We start from the raw sequence: 13,944 nt of genomic DNA, 5'->3' as shown, positions 1-13,944 counted from the left end.
GCGGGGCCGCTTCAGTGGGGGACGCTATGAGGCCAGCCCGTGGGACTCCGGGTCAGCAAGCCCAGGGCTCCGCCTTGCAGAAGTCGGTTGCTCCTTGCCTCCCCCTGCTGCTCCGTGGAACACAGCAGCAGCACTACCCAGAACACACACACACACACACACACACACACACACCCCTGGGCACACACAGTACTTCCCGGCCTGGACATGGCTCACCTGGAGCCAGAACCGTCCCTCCAGGCTGTCTAACTAAAGTCACAGACCCTCATTCTGGTCACGATCAGGGCTCTCAAACGCAAATGCGTGCAGGGCCCAGGCAGACGCCGTCAATGAGCAAAATGGGCAGACGTGAGGCATTTAGGAGTGACGGGGACTGCAGGGAACTGGAGAGCACGGCTCCTGCTCAGATGGGCCCGCTGCTACATAGGAATGCGGACCCAGTGCCAACACAGTGTTCCCTTGATAAAGACAGAGAAGCCAGAAACCCAGGCTTTGATTCAGGTTTTGTAATATTTAGAATATAATAATTTTTATTCAGTATCTTGTAATAGAAGATGACTTCAATACTTACAATGAAAATAATATGAAAAAGAATATATATATACACACATGTATAACTGAATCACAATGCTGTGCACCAGAGACCAACACAACATTGTAAATCAACTATACTTCAAATTAAAAAAAAAAAAGAATATAATAATGTTTTACAAATCACCACGCAGACCAAATAAAACATCCCTGCAGGCTCGCGGGCCTTGTTTGTGCCTTGGCGCTAGGGAATAACCTTATGTCAACGACTCCCCCTGCTCTGACAGCACCAGAGCACCCGTGGTGCAGCTGGCCCTCTGCTCCTCTGACCTGGTGGCCCCAAGACCCAGGAAGGAGGAGGGAAGAGCAGACCCCGCTGCCCCTGCCTCACCCCAGCTCCGGCCCAGATCCCCCAACTTCTGCCCAAGTATCAGCTGACTTGTCCTGTACGAGGCCTCTGTCAAGTTGGAAAGCAAATATCCTCCCAGGAACACGGCAGGCAGGATGGCCCTTTGTGTTTGATACAAGCACTTCTGCCTCTGTTATCCTGTTCGAATCAGGCCCTGGGGACAATGGTCCCAGGGCACAGGTGATGAGTGAGAGCCACGGAGGAGGACTCCTGGCCCAGAGCACCCTGTGTTCCTCAGGTGCCCACAACCTTGACCTAGGGGATCCCAGCGATGGTGGCCCCTTATCCTCTCATCCCAGTCTGGATGATTCCAGTGCAGAAAGGCTGCATGGACCCAGGGCGGCCCAGGTGGGTGCAAGGCCTGTGAGCCTGCGCTCGCCTGAGCTGAACAGGCCCCAGCTCTGCCTGGCCACTTCCTTTCCGCGCACCTTTGGGTCATGCTCAGAATGCAAAGAGGAAGTGGGACTTTCAGAATGACTTGACTGAAGTGTAGGAGCCCTTGTGAGCCCTGGGATCAGTCACTTCTCAGAATGCAGGGCAAGTCCCCAGACGAGAGCTCAGAACCATGCTGCTTACAGCGGACAGCGTGCTCCCACGCAGCATCTCCCGGAGACACACGCCAGGCCGGCAGCCCCTGGGATGCGGGAATAGCGCTGAACGTGGAGACAGAAAATGCCGGCTCTGGGACCTTGAGCCTCACCTGTCTCATTTATAAAATCGTCACGAAGATACAATAAGTTAATGATTGAAAGCACTTCCTGAGCTCCAAAGCTCCCTGCAGTGGAAGGTCTTCCTGTGGTCCTCTGCCCCAGGCAGGACACACACACCTGGGTCTGGTGTCAGCCCCTGGGAGCTGCCTTCTCGACCTTGAGGAGCCCGGGGCCACCTGAGCGGCTCCCCCTCCGGCCTAGCTGAGACGACCACACCGCTCACAGCCAGACCTTCGTCTCTATAAAGAAACCTACCTTTAACGTCGCCTCGTCCAGAACCTTCACTTCCTCCATGAGCTTCTTTAATTCCTCGGAGCTCAGCAGGGAGATAACTGATTGGCCGGACTGAGAGGTGCAGTGGTCCCAGTCGTCGGCGTCCGTGGGCTCACTGAGACCCTCTGTGTATTCTCTCAGCTCCGAGAGGCTTTCACAGGGAGAAGAGTCATGATATTAATAAGAGCTGACATCTCTTGCACAATTACTTCATTCCAGGCCTGGTGCTGAGCACCGATGTGCATTCTATTATCTGGTGCAACAAACCACAAGTAGCTATCAGCATCCCTGCACTCCAGAGATGAGGAAATTGAGGCTCAGGGAGGGTAAATATCTTATCTATAATCCCAAGGCTCTGAAATGCTGAGATCTGGGAATCCCAGATCATGGTGTGTCTGACACCAAAGTCCGTGCTCTAAACCTTGACACCTCACCCAAGAGAACAGCGGATACTTTGGACCTACCTGCACTCATGCCACAGTCACCCGCAGGCCCCACACCTAGATGGTCACCACGACTGGTGTCCTTTCAGACACACACTCACTCGGCCTCCTTCACAGGTGTTGCCAGCACCTGCTCAGCCTACCTTATTAGCACCTTATCACTACACCTAGTGCCCACGCAGCCAGTAACTGGCCGTCCTTTTTCTTTTGAGCCCATGTTGGTACCCATAGCTGCTGTGTGTAATGACACTTCTTATTTTGCATGAAACTGTGGTTTCAGTAGTAGGAATTATTCCTCCCTCTGACTGACAGGCAGGTGAAGGGGGCCTCAAAGCAGTAAATTCTAATGGTGAGCCCCCCAGTTCCAGCAGGGGAACAGACTCTTAGCCAGAAAGAGCCATGTTAGAAGCTAAGGGGCGCGATTCTCCGGCTGACCGACCCCAACGAGCTACGCGTGTGTTGGGCTGGCCCTTTGGCCCCCTGCTCAGGGCGCGTCCTGGCAGAGCTTTCCTGTTCCCTCAAGGTCGCTGGAACCTCATGGGGTATCTGGGTCAGTGGGCCTAAAGCATTTCTCAGCAGCATAAGAACAATAAATAAAAGTGATAAACTCAGAATTGTTCTGCTTAAAGAGGGAAGACTAAACCCCAGCCCTGCAGCAGGAGCTCTGAGGCGTCGTTGGGAGCCCCCTAGTTTTGGGGAGCAGGGCTCGCCCAGCTCCTGATTTCAACTTTAGGAGAAACTGAAGGTGAGTGTGGAAGGAACCAGCTCGTGGTCAGGGCGTCAGTGCCTGGAGCTGGGACTGGGGCCCAGTCCAGGGGCCTGAACCCACATGCAGAGTACAAGTGGATTCCTTTGCGGGGGGCTGGGAGGCAGCAGGAACCCTCAGTGGATTGTCTCCTGGCCTCCGTCTGGTCTTCCTGAGCAATGGCAGGACACGTCCAGGGTGCATTAGTTCCGAATATGCATGGGCAATTCACCAGGGGACCAGTTCTGTCCCCCAACCTCCCACCCCTCCCAAAGCCAGGTGTTGTGAAAACCCCTCCTTAATACAAAACACAGATGTGTAACACACACACATGCACAATAAAGAACCATGGAACAATCCTTTAGCATCCCTGAGAAACTTTTGTAAAAGATACATAGGATTATAAGAGAAAGAAAGACGAGGAAGGTGGACACTGGGAGGAGACACTCACTTGAGCGAGAACCCCGTGTCCGAGGCAGGAGTTTCAGTAGAACCATTTGCTGCGGGGTCTTCCCTGGACGCAAGCGGTGGCGATGCCCCTTCCTTGGGGCTGCAGGGAGTCTGGCCGCAGGAGACTGAAGACGGAAGGCACAGCAGGGACTTCATGACCGCCGATGACACCTGGCTGCTGATGGAGTAGAGTTTACTGGTCTTTTCATCCAGAGGCTTCATCTCGCAGGACTGGGTCCTGCTCAGGGGGAAGCTCCGTGCCCGCTGGCTCGGTATCTTGACCACGGGGCCTCGAGACTCCTCGGTCTGCGTGGAGAGCAGCCTCGAGACAGGGTCGGGGTCCGGGGGAAGGGTTTTCTGACTGGGCTGCGGTCCTGAAGGAGGGGTCCCCGACACACCCGGGTCGCTGGCCTCCGGGGTGGTGGGGGAGGCCCGTGGCGGCTGCTCCGGCTCCAGCCGCTGCTCCACGGAGTGGGGAGCTTCTCGTCCCAAGAGACCAGAAGCCGGTCCTCCATCTTGCTTCCCGGGAGGTTTGGCTGCCTCCCCCAGGGAACTGGAGGGCTGGAGGCTCAGTCTCTGGGCTCCTCTGTCAGGCAGCTGAGAGGAGGAGCCAAAGGTTTCAAAGGAGCTGATTCTCTGCTTGATGGAGGAGGAGGCCCGCATGGGTGGCCCCAGGGGCTCCCTGGAAGCGGGTGTTGGCTGGGTGGAGGAGGCGGCCTCCGGCAGCCGCCTGGGGTCTGGAGCACGATTCCGCAAACCTTTCAAGCTTTGGCGAAACCAAGCTGGCTTGGGGGCCACCGGAGGCCCCTTCTTCACAGTGCTGCTGTCTGCCGACTTGCATACTTGGGCGACACCACTGGTGGCATCCAGCTTTGGTGCAGTCCCATCTGGGTGGCCCTGAGTCCCAATGTCTTCACCCAGTCTGACGCTGGGCTGTAGAGGCACGTGACTCTCACTCATGATGGGGCTAAAGAGATTTTTGATGCAGTCAGAAATTCTTACCCAAGGGTCTTCGGCTGTGGTGTCCAGGCTACAGTCCATCCGAGCCTGCCTCTTAAGCAACGGGTGTTTTATTGGGGACGTTTGTGTCACTAGGGAGCAGAAAGGTCAAAGTTGTGCATTACATCTGACTGCGAGCTTTCTGCCTAACTTCCCGCTTCAAAGATGACCAGCGAGGAGGATTCCCGAGAAGGAGGTGAGCAGAAGTGGGGGACCCCTGGCTGGGTGAGCTACTACCCTAGGTGCCATTACCTGGCTGCAGTGCAAACAGGCAGGGTCGCAGAGCCAGAGGGCCAGAGCTGAGAGTTAGGGCCAGAGCTGAGAGTTAGCGCCACAGCCTCCTAGCGCTTCAGAACTAGAAGAGTTCGCACAGAATCTCTAGTCTGATCTCTGGCATCGTATAACTGAGGAATCCAACATTCAGAAGGGAAAGCGGTCATCTGATGGCCAAGCCAGGGAAAGACCCCATGTATCCTGATTCCCCTACTTTCGCGTCCTTTCCACTGTACCAAGTAGCCTTTTAGATAACTCATTAAAACGTTAAAAGCCAAAGTAGATTCTTACTTTTTAAACTTTCAAGCCAAAGGTTATGAACCGGCAGCCATATTTGGTTTGGACCATCCATGTCATTAACAAGCAATGTGGACATGCGCCCCTTCAGATGGGGCGCACCCCACTCAAGGCAGTAAGAACCCCCTTTCTTACCAGGTCAGCATTTCACACATGGAAGCATGCGCCTGGCCCCCGAAGTCACGTGAGCTCGCTACTCTCCCTACTCGAAGGTAATTAACGCCTCTGCTCAGCAAAGGCGTGTCCCCACTGCTTGATGAGGCAATGAGAGGGTTCCAGGCAGAAGGGAGCTTTGTGACAATGACTCCCAAACTTGGCTGCACACTGGAATCTGGAGGGTCTACAAAAGCACTGATGGCTGCCCCAGGTTCTGATTTAATACACCTGAGATGCAGCCAGGGCACTGGCATTGGGTCATTCCAACTTGCTCTGTCAGCCATGCCCTGCCAAGTTCAGCCCCTCACCAAGGGCACAGCGTGTGAGGTCTTTCTTGGAAGCCAGCCTTGAACAAGCCAGAACAAAGGAGACTCTGTCCCTGATTCTTTCCCAGAGACAGAGGGAGGCCGGCCCCCAAGCCCTGCACAGCCGAGAACCCAAGTGGATGTGTGACTCTTCAGTTACCCCCAGGTTTGATCTCTCCCTGGTTAAAAGAATGCTGCTCTGGCTCCATACTCTGGGGGATGCTTGGTAACAGAAGCAACCCAGGACAAGGAGGACCGATTCCTCCTGCCTCCTGCCTCAATGCCAGGCCTCGAAGGATGCAGACCATGCAGAGCGTTAAGCCTTGAAGATACCAAAGAGAACTTCCACATGATCCCAAAAACTGGGGTGGTGACTGCTGAATCCAGGGCTTTAGCAAGGAAGTCCTGCCCTCTCAGTCTGGTTCTGAATTTACACACTGCTCTCTGTTGTAAGACTGTAGTCAGACATTCTACAGGCGAGGCCTTTGCGGACTGGGGTGAGGACCTCTTGCCAGTAGAACACCAGGGCGTTTCCTGGTGTGTTCCTCAATTGGGATGACTAAGGGACGGGAGAGGGGAGGAGGCGGAGCCTCCAATATTAGGGCATCTGCTCTGGGTGAGATGTGCCAGGTATTTCCATTCAAAACGTCCCTTAACCCTCCAATAACCTTTCATGTACTTATCACATAATGTTTCTCAAATGGGCGTATGGTTTGTAGCCCCATATGTATTGCTCTGCCACTCCTGGGAGCTCCCTGATGGCAGGAACTGGTCTGTTTTCTCTCTCATTCTTACTCCCTCTCTCCCTTTTTCCCTCCCACCCTCCTCTCCTCCTTCCCTCCTTCCCAAGAACCTAGCACAGGGCTTCACGAAGCCAGCATTCAATACGCGCTTGCTAAATTGAATCACATGTTGGGATTCTATGGGATTTCCCACCCCTTGCTGGTGAGTGAATCAAGGCTCAGAAAAGCAACGAAAGTCACCCAGAATCACATTTGTAAAGGGCAGAGCCAGGTTTCCTACCCTGGTCTTCCTGACCCCGAATCTGATGGTCTTTCTAGCAAACCTCTACGCATTCAACTCATCTCAGCATTTCCAGGGCACCACGTGGGCACAGCCCTTCCACCCCCTCTACATGAGGCCGTGATCGCCTGCAACATCCCATGCATTCTCTCTGAGCCTGTGTCCCCAGACTTGGAAGTACTGACTGCAGCTTGCTAGAATGTTGTCCCCCTAGAGGCAGTGGCCACCTACTATGGTTGGGTGGGAGGTCTTGAACCTTTTCCCAAGGTCTCCATTCTCCAGCTGACTATCTGCCTGCGTTCCTCAGGCACTCATCCAACCAGGAGGCTCCCACCCTGGACAGCACCCCCACTGCCCTGCTGCCCTGCCGCCTCCAGGGACGCCTGACGGTTCATTAGCCCAAGGCCAGCTGTCGAGGTGCGCAGAACCCTCCAGTGCTCTGGAAAAACGCACATCCCCCCCTTATCACTGGACCTTTATCTGGAAGGTCCTTCCTTTCGGAAGATGGAAATGGAAGCCTACCCGGGCTGGCTCCTCTCCTGGCCGGCTGGCCCTCTGAGGAGGATGTCGTCTGCGAGCCAGCTGCAGCAGGTCCTGGGCAGCAGGCAGCGGCGCGCGGGGCTCTCCCTGCTGTGTCTTCCTGCAGAGGCAGTGGCGGAGGTAGCTCTCTGGCTTCCTGTGGTGTAAACAGGAAGCGAGACCGTGTCAAAATGGTGGCCTCCAGCTATGAAGGCAAGGCACGCTTTGGCTGTGACAGAAGCGCCAGCAGGAACCACTTTAGTGAGAAGCTCAGCCCTGCCAGGAGGGTCCTCTCCTCCACCGTGTGGACTGCATCACTGATCCGGGGAGCCCGCCCCTCCTGGGGGCCCAGAGCATCCCTCTGCTTCCAAGAGCTAGTGTCCAGAACACGGGCTCATCCGGTGGACATCTGTGAGGACCCCGGGCTCCCTGTGATTGGGAGAAGAGGCTTAGGAGTGTGTAAGGGGGCCGACACTTCCTCATTTACCATGGCAACCTGGCGAGCCACCTGTCCCAGGTGGGGACAGCACAGGGTAGAAACCAGTAGGCAAAGAACCGCCCTCAAGTCTTCGCTCAGCTAAGGTCAGAATACTCAGAGGAAACTGTGTTAGTTGCTTTCTACATTGTTCTGCATTATTCAGTTATTTCGGAAGCTGTGAAGGCTGACAAGTGCTCAGGACGGGGCCCCCCGCTTCCCTTTGCAGCCCCTAGGTGACGTCCTCAACGTCGGGCAGCAGGGGTCCCTGCCGGGCCCAGACGCCGTCTCAGGCTCCTTCACAAAACAGCCTGGAGACGAGCTAGACCAGACAGCAAGTAACTGCATGATGCTTGGCTAGAATCTGGGTTTTCATACAGCATGAAGGAGGTGCCGCCCGGGCCCAGAGGAAGCAACCAGAACTGGTTCCGCCCCAGGGCCGTGCAGAAGGCTTCCTGAGAGAAGTGCCATTTGTCCGGTGCTTGAGCAAAGGGTAAGAATTCTCCAGGTGGAGAAGCCGGGAAAGAGTGTTCCAGAGACACAGACACACACGGTGGAAGGAGGAAGCGCGACACCAACCCGGGAAAACAAAGGCGAAGGCAGGCGTCATCCAAGTGATGCCGCCTCTGTGTGACTGTCTGCAAGGGGGGCGCCCTGCCCGGCTGCGCTGGCCTCCCCGCTCTGCTCACTGCAGTGTCAGATGGAGCGATGGGCTGGCTCTTCAGCAAAGCTGTGGGCTTCCTCCCAAGGAGGAAGGAAGATAGGAAGATAGGAAGGAAGGAAGGAAGGTAGGAAGAATGCATCACTTGGAACTAAAACAGAAATGGAAGAAGTCCGTGGCCTGAGATTTAATACCTACATTGACAATAGACCTTCTTTAGGGAATGAACGTTCTACAAAAGTTAGGAATGTGTTCACAAAGCGCTGCCCCAGCGCAAGGTCCCTACGGTAGAACTGAGTTCTAGGGGAGGGTTTTAGAAACACTGAAAGACCAGCCAACTCAACGGAATCATTGTGTTTCCTGCTGAAAAAGCAAGATGTGGCCGTGACATTAGAAGCTGAAAATAATAGAGCGATGGCATCTAAGACACTCAACAGCAGGAGGAAAAAAAAAAAAGGCATGTAGCTGACTTAATTTCACCCAGTTGGGAGCTCTGTAAGGTGACATCTGTCCACATCCGTGAATTGCTGACACTTTCACAGACCGATGCTCTTGGTACCAAGCACAGTAGCGATAGCAACTTTGCATCTTGGAACAGATACAGATGTGTTTTGTCTTTTCATCAACACACGTGATGATGTATCCTCTTCATGAGAGGTGTTCTGTATTTTTTAAATTAGCTCCTAGAATAAATTTGATTTTACTTGATTTTTTTCTTTAAGTTGTGTTTCCTGCGCAGTGCTTGGTGAATGAGAGAGGGAGAAGGGAAAGAAGGAAGGCAGACAGACCTGTGGACATGAGAGATAAAGTGTTTTGTGGGGTTTTTGTTTTTTTGTTTTTTTTTTCAGTCACAAGTGATGGTTTGAGCTCATTTTCTATAAGGGAGAAAACTAGTCTTTTGTTGAAGATGATATCCCAAAGGTCATTTTGGTTGGGGAGTTGGTCCCCTTGAGTTATAGCAGACGGGAAGGATTTAGGGTTGTCACAGACACTTGAGAAGGGTCTTGGGACTCTGGAGAGAAAAGACTGGGGGAGACAGAGGGTAGGGGACAGAGAGAGAGAGAGAGAGAGAAGGAGGAGGAGGAGAAGGAAGTAAGTGGTGGAGGGAGGGAGGGAGGGATGGGGAGATATTATTCACTGGGGCCAAGGAGAAAAACACCCAGTGAGAAATGCCCAGGAATGGTGGGGGAGATTTTAAGAATGACATGTAGCAAACAGCCTCCTGTTTTTCTTGTGCTGTAATCCTTTCCCTGTACTCCCCAACGCCCAGTAAAATAATGTGGTGTTGGTTGTGCTTTTGTAAAAGGCTGTGGAAGGGTCTGTGGGCCACAGGGGAAAACACGGAGGGACAGAGAACCGCAGCTGCAGAAAGCGAGAGGATGCGGGCAGGAGGGACGGATGCTGCAGGGGCAGCACAGGGCGGCAAAGACCAGGGACTTCTGCCTGCAACCAAGCTCCTTACCTGTCTTGCCTGCAGAAATCCCGCTTCCTCCTCCAGCAGCCTCAGCTAGGGGGGAGAATGCCTGCCCCAGATCTGGCCCAACCTGGCCAGATGGCCCAAGGGCATCACCCGGCAGCCCTAGTGGGCCCCAAAGACCTGCCCTGGCAAATCCACTCCTGTACTGGGGCTCCAGGAACAAAGTAAAAAGCCTGGCTTCTCAGCCTCTCTGTTCCTAAATGCCCTCCTGGACTTACAGGTCTCAGGCTTGAAGGAAAATGAAATGTTTGCTTAGCGGAGCGGAGGGGGAACCACCTTGCCAACTCCATTGTGAGTTGCTAACCAGCCACATCCTGTCGGCTCTGCAAAACTGTATTTCCTTTTTGGTACCCTGGTTTCCCCTTCACTGCCGCCCCTCCTACTCAACGCCTTCCTCCCTGGGTTTTCTTACTCCTCCTGAAGTTTGCCAACCCTCAGACTGCTAGAGGGGATTTCCAGAGGCCCCGGTTCCACCTGCCCCAGAACGCAGCCGCCGGAGTGAGGACATGAAAGACAGCGCAGCCTAGTGACGAAGCGGCCCACTGGCCATGTGAACCTCGGCAAGTCCCTCGGCTCCCTCTTTGCGTGAATGGGACCCTCATCCCCAGGCGGCTGTGAGGCTCAACTGGGACAGAGCACAGGAAGGGCTCAGCGCAGCACTGGGCATGAAAACGGCCCTGGGATGCAGCAGCTGCTGGGCCAGCAGCCTTCCCTCCTGTACGGGAGGGCGACGGGGCTGCAGAGAAGGGAAACCAAGGTCTGCCGGGGTGTGACAGAGGGACGGCCATCGCAGCGGACACCATTATGCCTGAGATTCTGTTGGGCATTCACCTGGCTGGTTCCCTTTAATCCTCACACCAGCCCTTGGAGGGAGCCACTACATTTAGCCCCAATTAACAGGTAAGGAAACTGAGGTGCAGAGAGCTTGTAAAAGCAACCTTAAATTCCAGTGTGTTACGGATGGGAACCCAGAAACCTATCAGCAAGACCAGGGCTGCAGTGAGAGGCACCAAGCAGCAAGCCCATCTTCCTGCACGAGGTCAGCCGTAAGCGTGAGCCGAGCCCCGCCTCTCAGCTGGAGCAGGAGAAACCCTTTTGCCCACAGCTAACCCTCTGCTAACGCTCAAAACGCTCCGGGCCGGTGTGAAAGAACACTCAGCCCATCACCTCTCTTACCGGGCCACAGGTGGGCAAGGTGTGCCCAGAAGGGCACAGGGAGTCCCCTCTCCCTTCTAGACTCTTCTGAGTGTCGCTGTCACTTTTGAAGTATTTTCTGGGTGGAGGCTTGGGTTTCGAGGACGTAGGCTTTCTCACCAAAATCTCGAAGGATTTCTTCAGCCTCAGTGGCGGGTGACCGCCCCGGCCCTCAGGGAGGGGTGGGCTCTCCTGGGCTGGCCTGGATGATGTCACGGGGGGCACCCCTGGCTCCTGCCGCAGGGGCAGGCTGGGGCTGTGTGCGCTGACTTCCAGGTCAGAGGGCGGCTGCTCTCCACCGCTGCTGGGACTCCCCCCCGGGGACCCCGACACGTAGCTGCTGTCGCTGCTGGAGCGGATCATGACCTTCTGAGCCCTGCGATGCGGGGGTGCCGAGTTCTTCTCCCGCTCCTTCTCCAAGGTCGGCCGCCCGTGCCAGCTGCTCTCCAGCCTTTTGACACCTGCATCAGAAGCACAAGGGAACCTCCAGCCCCGGCCTGGCTCACGACTGCCATGGGCAGCACACCGCTCGCCCAGACTGTCTGCTTCCCATCGGAGATCACTTTGGTTTGGAGCTCAGCAGCCTGGGGGCTGGTGCCCAAGGATGCCTTTAGGTTGGGAAAATAATTTAAACTTTCTGAGTCTCCATGTGACGGATACTGAGATGCACCCCCTGAAGTGCCCTTCAAGGCAGGGCTTGAGGTCCCAGCAGAGTGCGGGTGGCAGATGGCCTGCAGCTGTCAGCCCCTCCAGGAACCGCCTCACCCGAGGGGTAGCTAGTCTCCAATAACGGATGGAGATGGGGCTGGAGAGGCCCAGTCATCTCTGCCAACAGGACAGCTCTGATGGGCCATTTGAGCTCCAGGGGTTGGCTGAAGCTGCTTGGTATCATCTCAGCTCGACTGGTCCCTCTGCCCAGCCTGCTACTGGGTGGGTCCCTTTCACAGGTGTGGGTCCACAGGCTGCTTCTGAATGAACATCCTACATGCTAATAGCCATCTCAGAGTCGGCCTCCTGGGGACCCAACCTCTAACACTCCATTTCCTCATCTGTAAAATGGAGATCATAATTCCAGGGTCACCGGGCATTTTGAAGCTCAACATCAAAGAGAAAATGCTGGTGAAGGTGCTTTGAGCCTCATACCAAGAGGTTACAATTCTTTCCAGAAATGAGGGTGATGCGAGGCCAGAAAACCATTGTTTGCTAGCCAGCGTGCCCTCTTTCTTTTCTCTCCCTAGTCAGCTCTTCTTCCTGGTTCTCAACCCCTCGCCACCCCCCACCCCATATTCACAGCACCAGGGCCAACCCCCCCACCCCAGACACCCTTCTCTCTAGCAGCAAACTGTGGAAGATGCTCCTTTCCTAGAATCCCAGCTCAAAGCAGTGGGAGTTGACTGAGGCCGAGCCTCACCAAGAAACCGAAGCCAACAGCTGGAGAACTGGGATCTGCTCGGACGTGGTTTATGGTTTAGACACTGTGCATCACAAGGAATACCGCTGAGGGGGGAAAATGACCTTTTCTCAAAATGTAACTTGAAAACAAAGTAAAATGTGCAACATAAAAAGAATTGCTCAAACTCCAGCTCATTCTGCGAGGCCAGGAGAGCCCGGGAGCTCCATGAGGGAGCACCTTGGACCTCAGGAGAGAACCAAAGCCAGCCGAGCTCAGAATTCAAATCCTCTTTAAAAAAATGTTTTCTTTTGCTTTTTCCTGATCATAAAATAATGCATCTTTGTTAGAGAAAAGTCAGCCACAAGAAAGAAAGAAAAGTAAAAATTCACCTGCAGCCTATCAGCCAGAGATAACCTTTGCCAAAAAAATTTTCCACTGGGTTCTTTTCTTGAGCCTATATGCATGTTAAGTGGGTGCAAATGGCAGAACATCACTGAAATACAATGTTGTGTCCTGTCCTTTTCTCTGAACATTTTCCACGCCATTTAACCTCCTTGTCAATATCAGTGATAATGGTTGCACGTTGTTCTATCGTGTGGACGTTCCACGAAGACCTGGCAAACGCCTAACAGCCGTGCATGGAAGTCAGCCAGTCCAGGTCCCATCCCAGACCCTCTGTGCACGAAGTGGAGTGATTTGGGGTAAGGAAGCCCTCAGGGCCCCCCTTTTTCCTAAAAAATATGCATTAAAATTATATGTGAAGGTTCAGGGAAATGATGCATTAATTAGCCCATTGTCTGACATCATAAGAACTGAATGTATGTTAGAAATTCTATTAACAGATATCATTATTTCTAAAGATTCTATTATTTGGGGCTAGGGGTTGAAATCTCAAATGCCTACAGGGACAACTGTGAGACTGGCAACGTGGTAGAAGATAATGGGGAAGGGTGGAGACCACAAAGAACTAGAGAGAGTTGCTCATTTAAAGCAATTCAGATTCAGACCATTTTAGAATCTTGTGCCTCCCAAACAAACAAACAAAAAAAAAATGAGCCAAATGTAGCTGGTGGACTCCTAGCTTTTGCCCCTGGTCAACAAAGCACGCTCATTTGTGATGACCATTACGTATTCCTGGGGTAGAGGGTGAATTAATGGCTAAACTCAAAGATTTCTGAGAAGACAAAGATACTGCAAATGAAAGTCCACTATCTCCTTACCTTCCAGACTCCACTGGTGCCTCTCCTTTCCAAACTTGATGTTCTCCACAGCCTGGGCCACAGCTTCTTTGAGTTGCTGCTCAGAGACCTAGAGAATATCATCACCTCCTCAAGTAAACCGTGGAGACTCCTGCGGGAGGACCAGAGTCCTGCACCAGCTCCCAGGCTGGGCCCCTGCATTCTGCCTTCTTTCCTTCAACACCCACTCTGCAAATCGCTGACAAATTTAATTTCCAAAAATAGCCGGCATCAATGGTTCCCTAGCATCTTCTAGGTCAAGTCCCTACTCTGTCAGTAAAGGGGTTTCTGACTCTCCAACCTTCTCTCCACTACTTGCTGCAAAACTCCAGGTAAAGTTACCACTTCAGAGTTTACCTCTAGGAGCTATTCC

General features: G+C 53.7%; 1 protein-coding gene across 1 annotated transcript in view; it reads right to left on the bottom strand.

Moving 5' to 3' along the window:
* The window catches only part of IL16 (interleukin 16), a 95,678-nt gene that overhangs the window by 6,565 nt on the left and 75,169 nt on the right, over nucleotides 1–13,944 (bottom strand). Inside the window, 5 exon segments of the mRNA XM_014563393.2 lie at nucleotides 1,906–2,074; nucleotides 3,563–4,652; nucleotides 7,137–7,290; nucleotides 10,923–11,401; nucleotides 13,554–13,641. Of these exon segments, the coding sequence (XP_014418879.2) occupies nucleotides 1,906–2,074; nucleotides 3,563–4,652; nucleotides 7,137–7,290; nucleotides 10,923–11,401; nucleotides 13,554–13,641 (1,980 nt within the window).

This window comes from Camelus ferus, chromosome 27 (assembly GCF_009834535.1).
Source record: "Camelus ferus isolate YT-003-E chromosome 27, BCGSAC_Cfer_1.0, whole genome shotgun sequence".
NCBI lineage: Eukaryota > Metazoa > Chordata > Mammalia > Artiodactyla > Camelidae > Camelus > Camelus ferus.
This window is presented reverse-complemented; position numbering and strand designations above follow the sequence as displayed.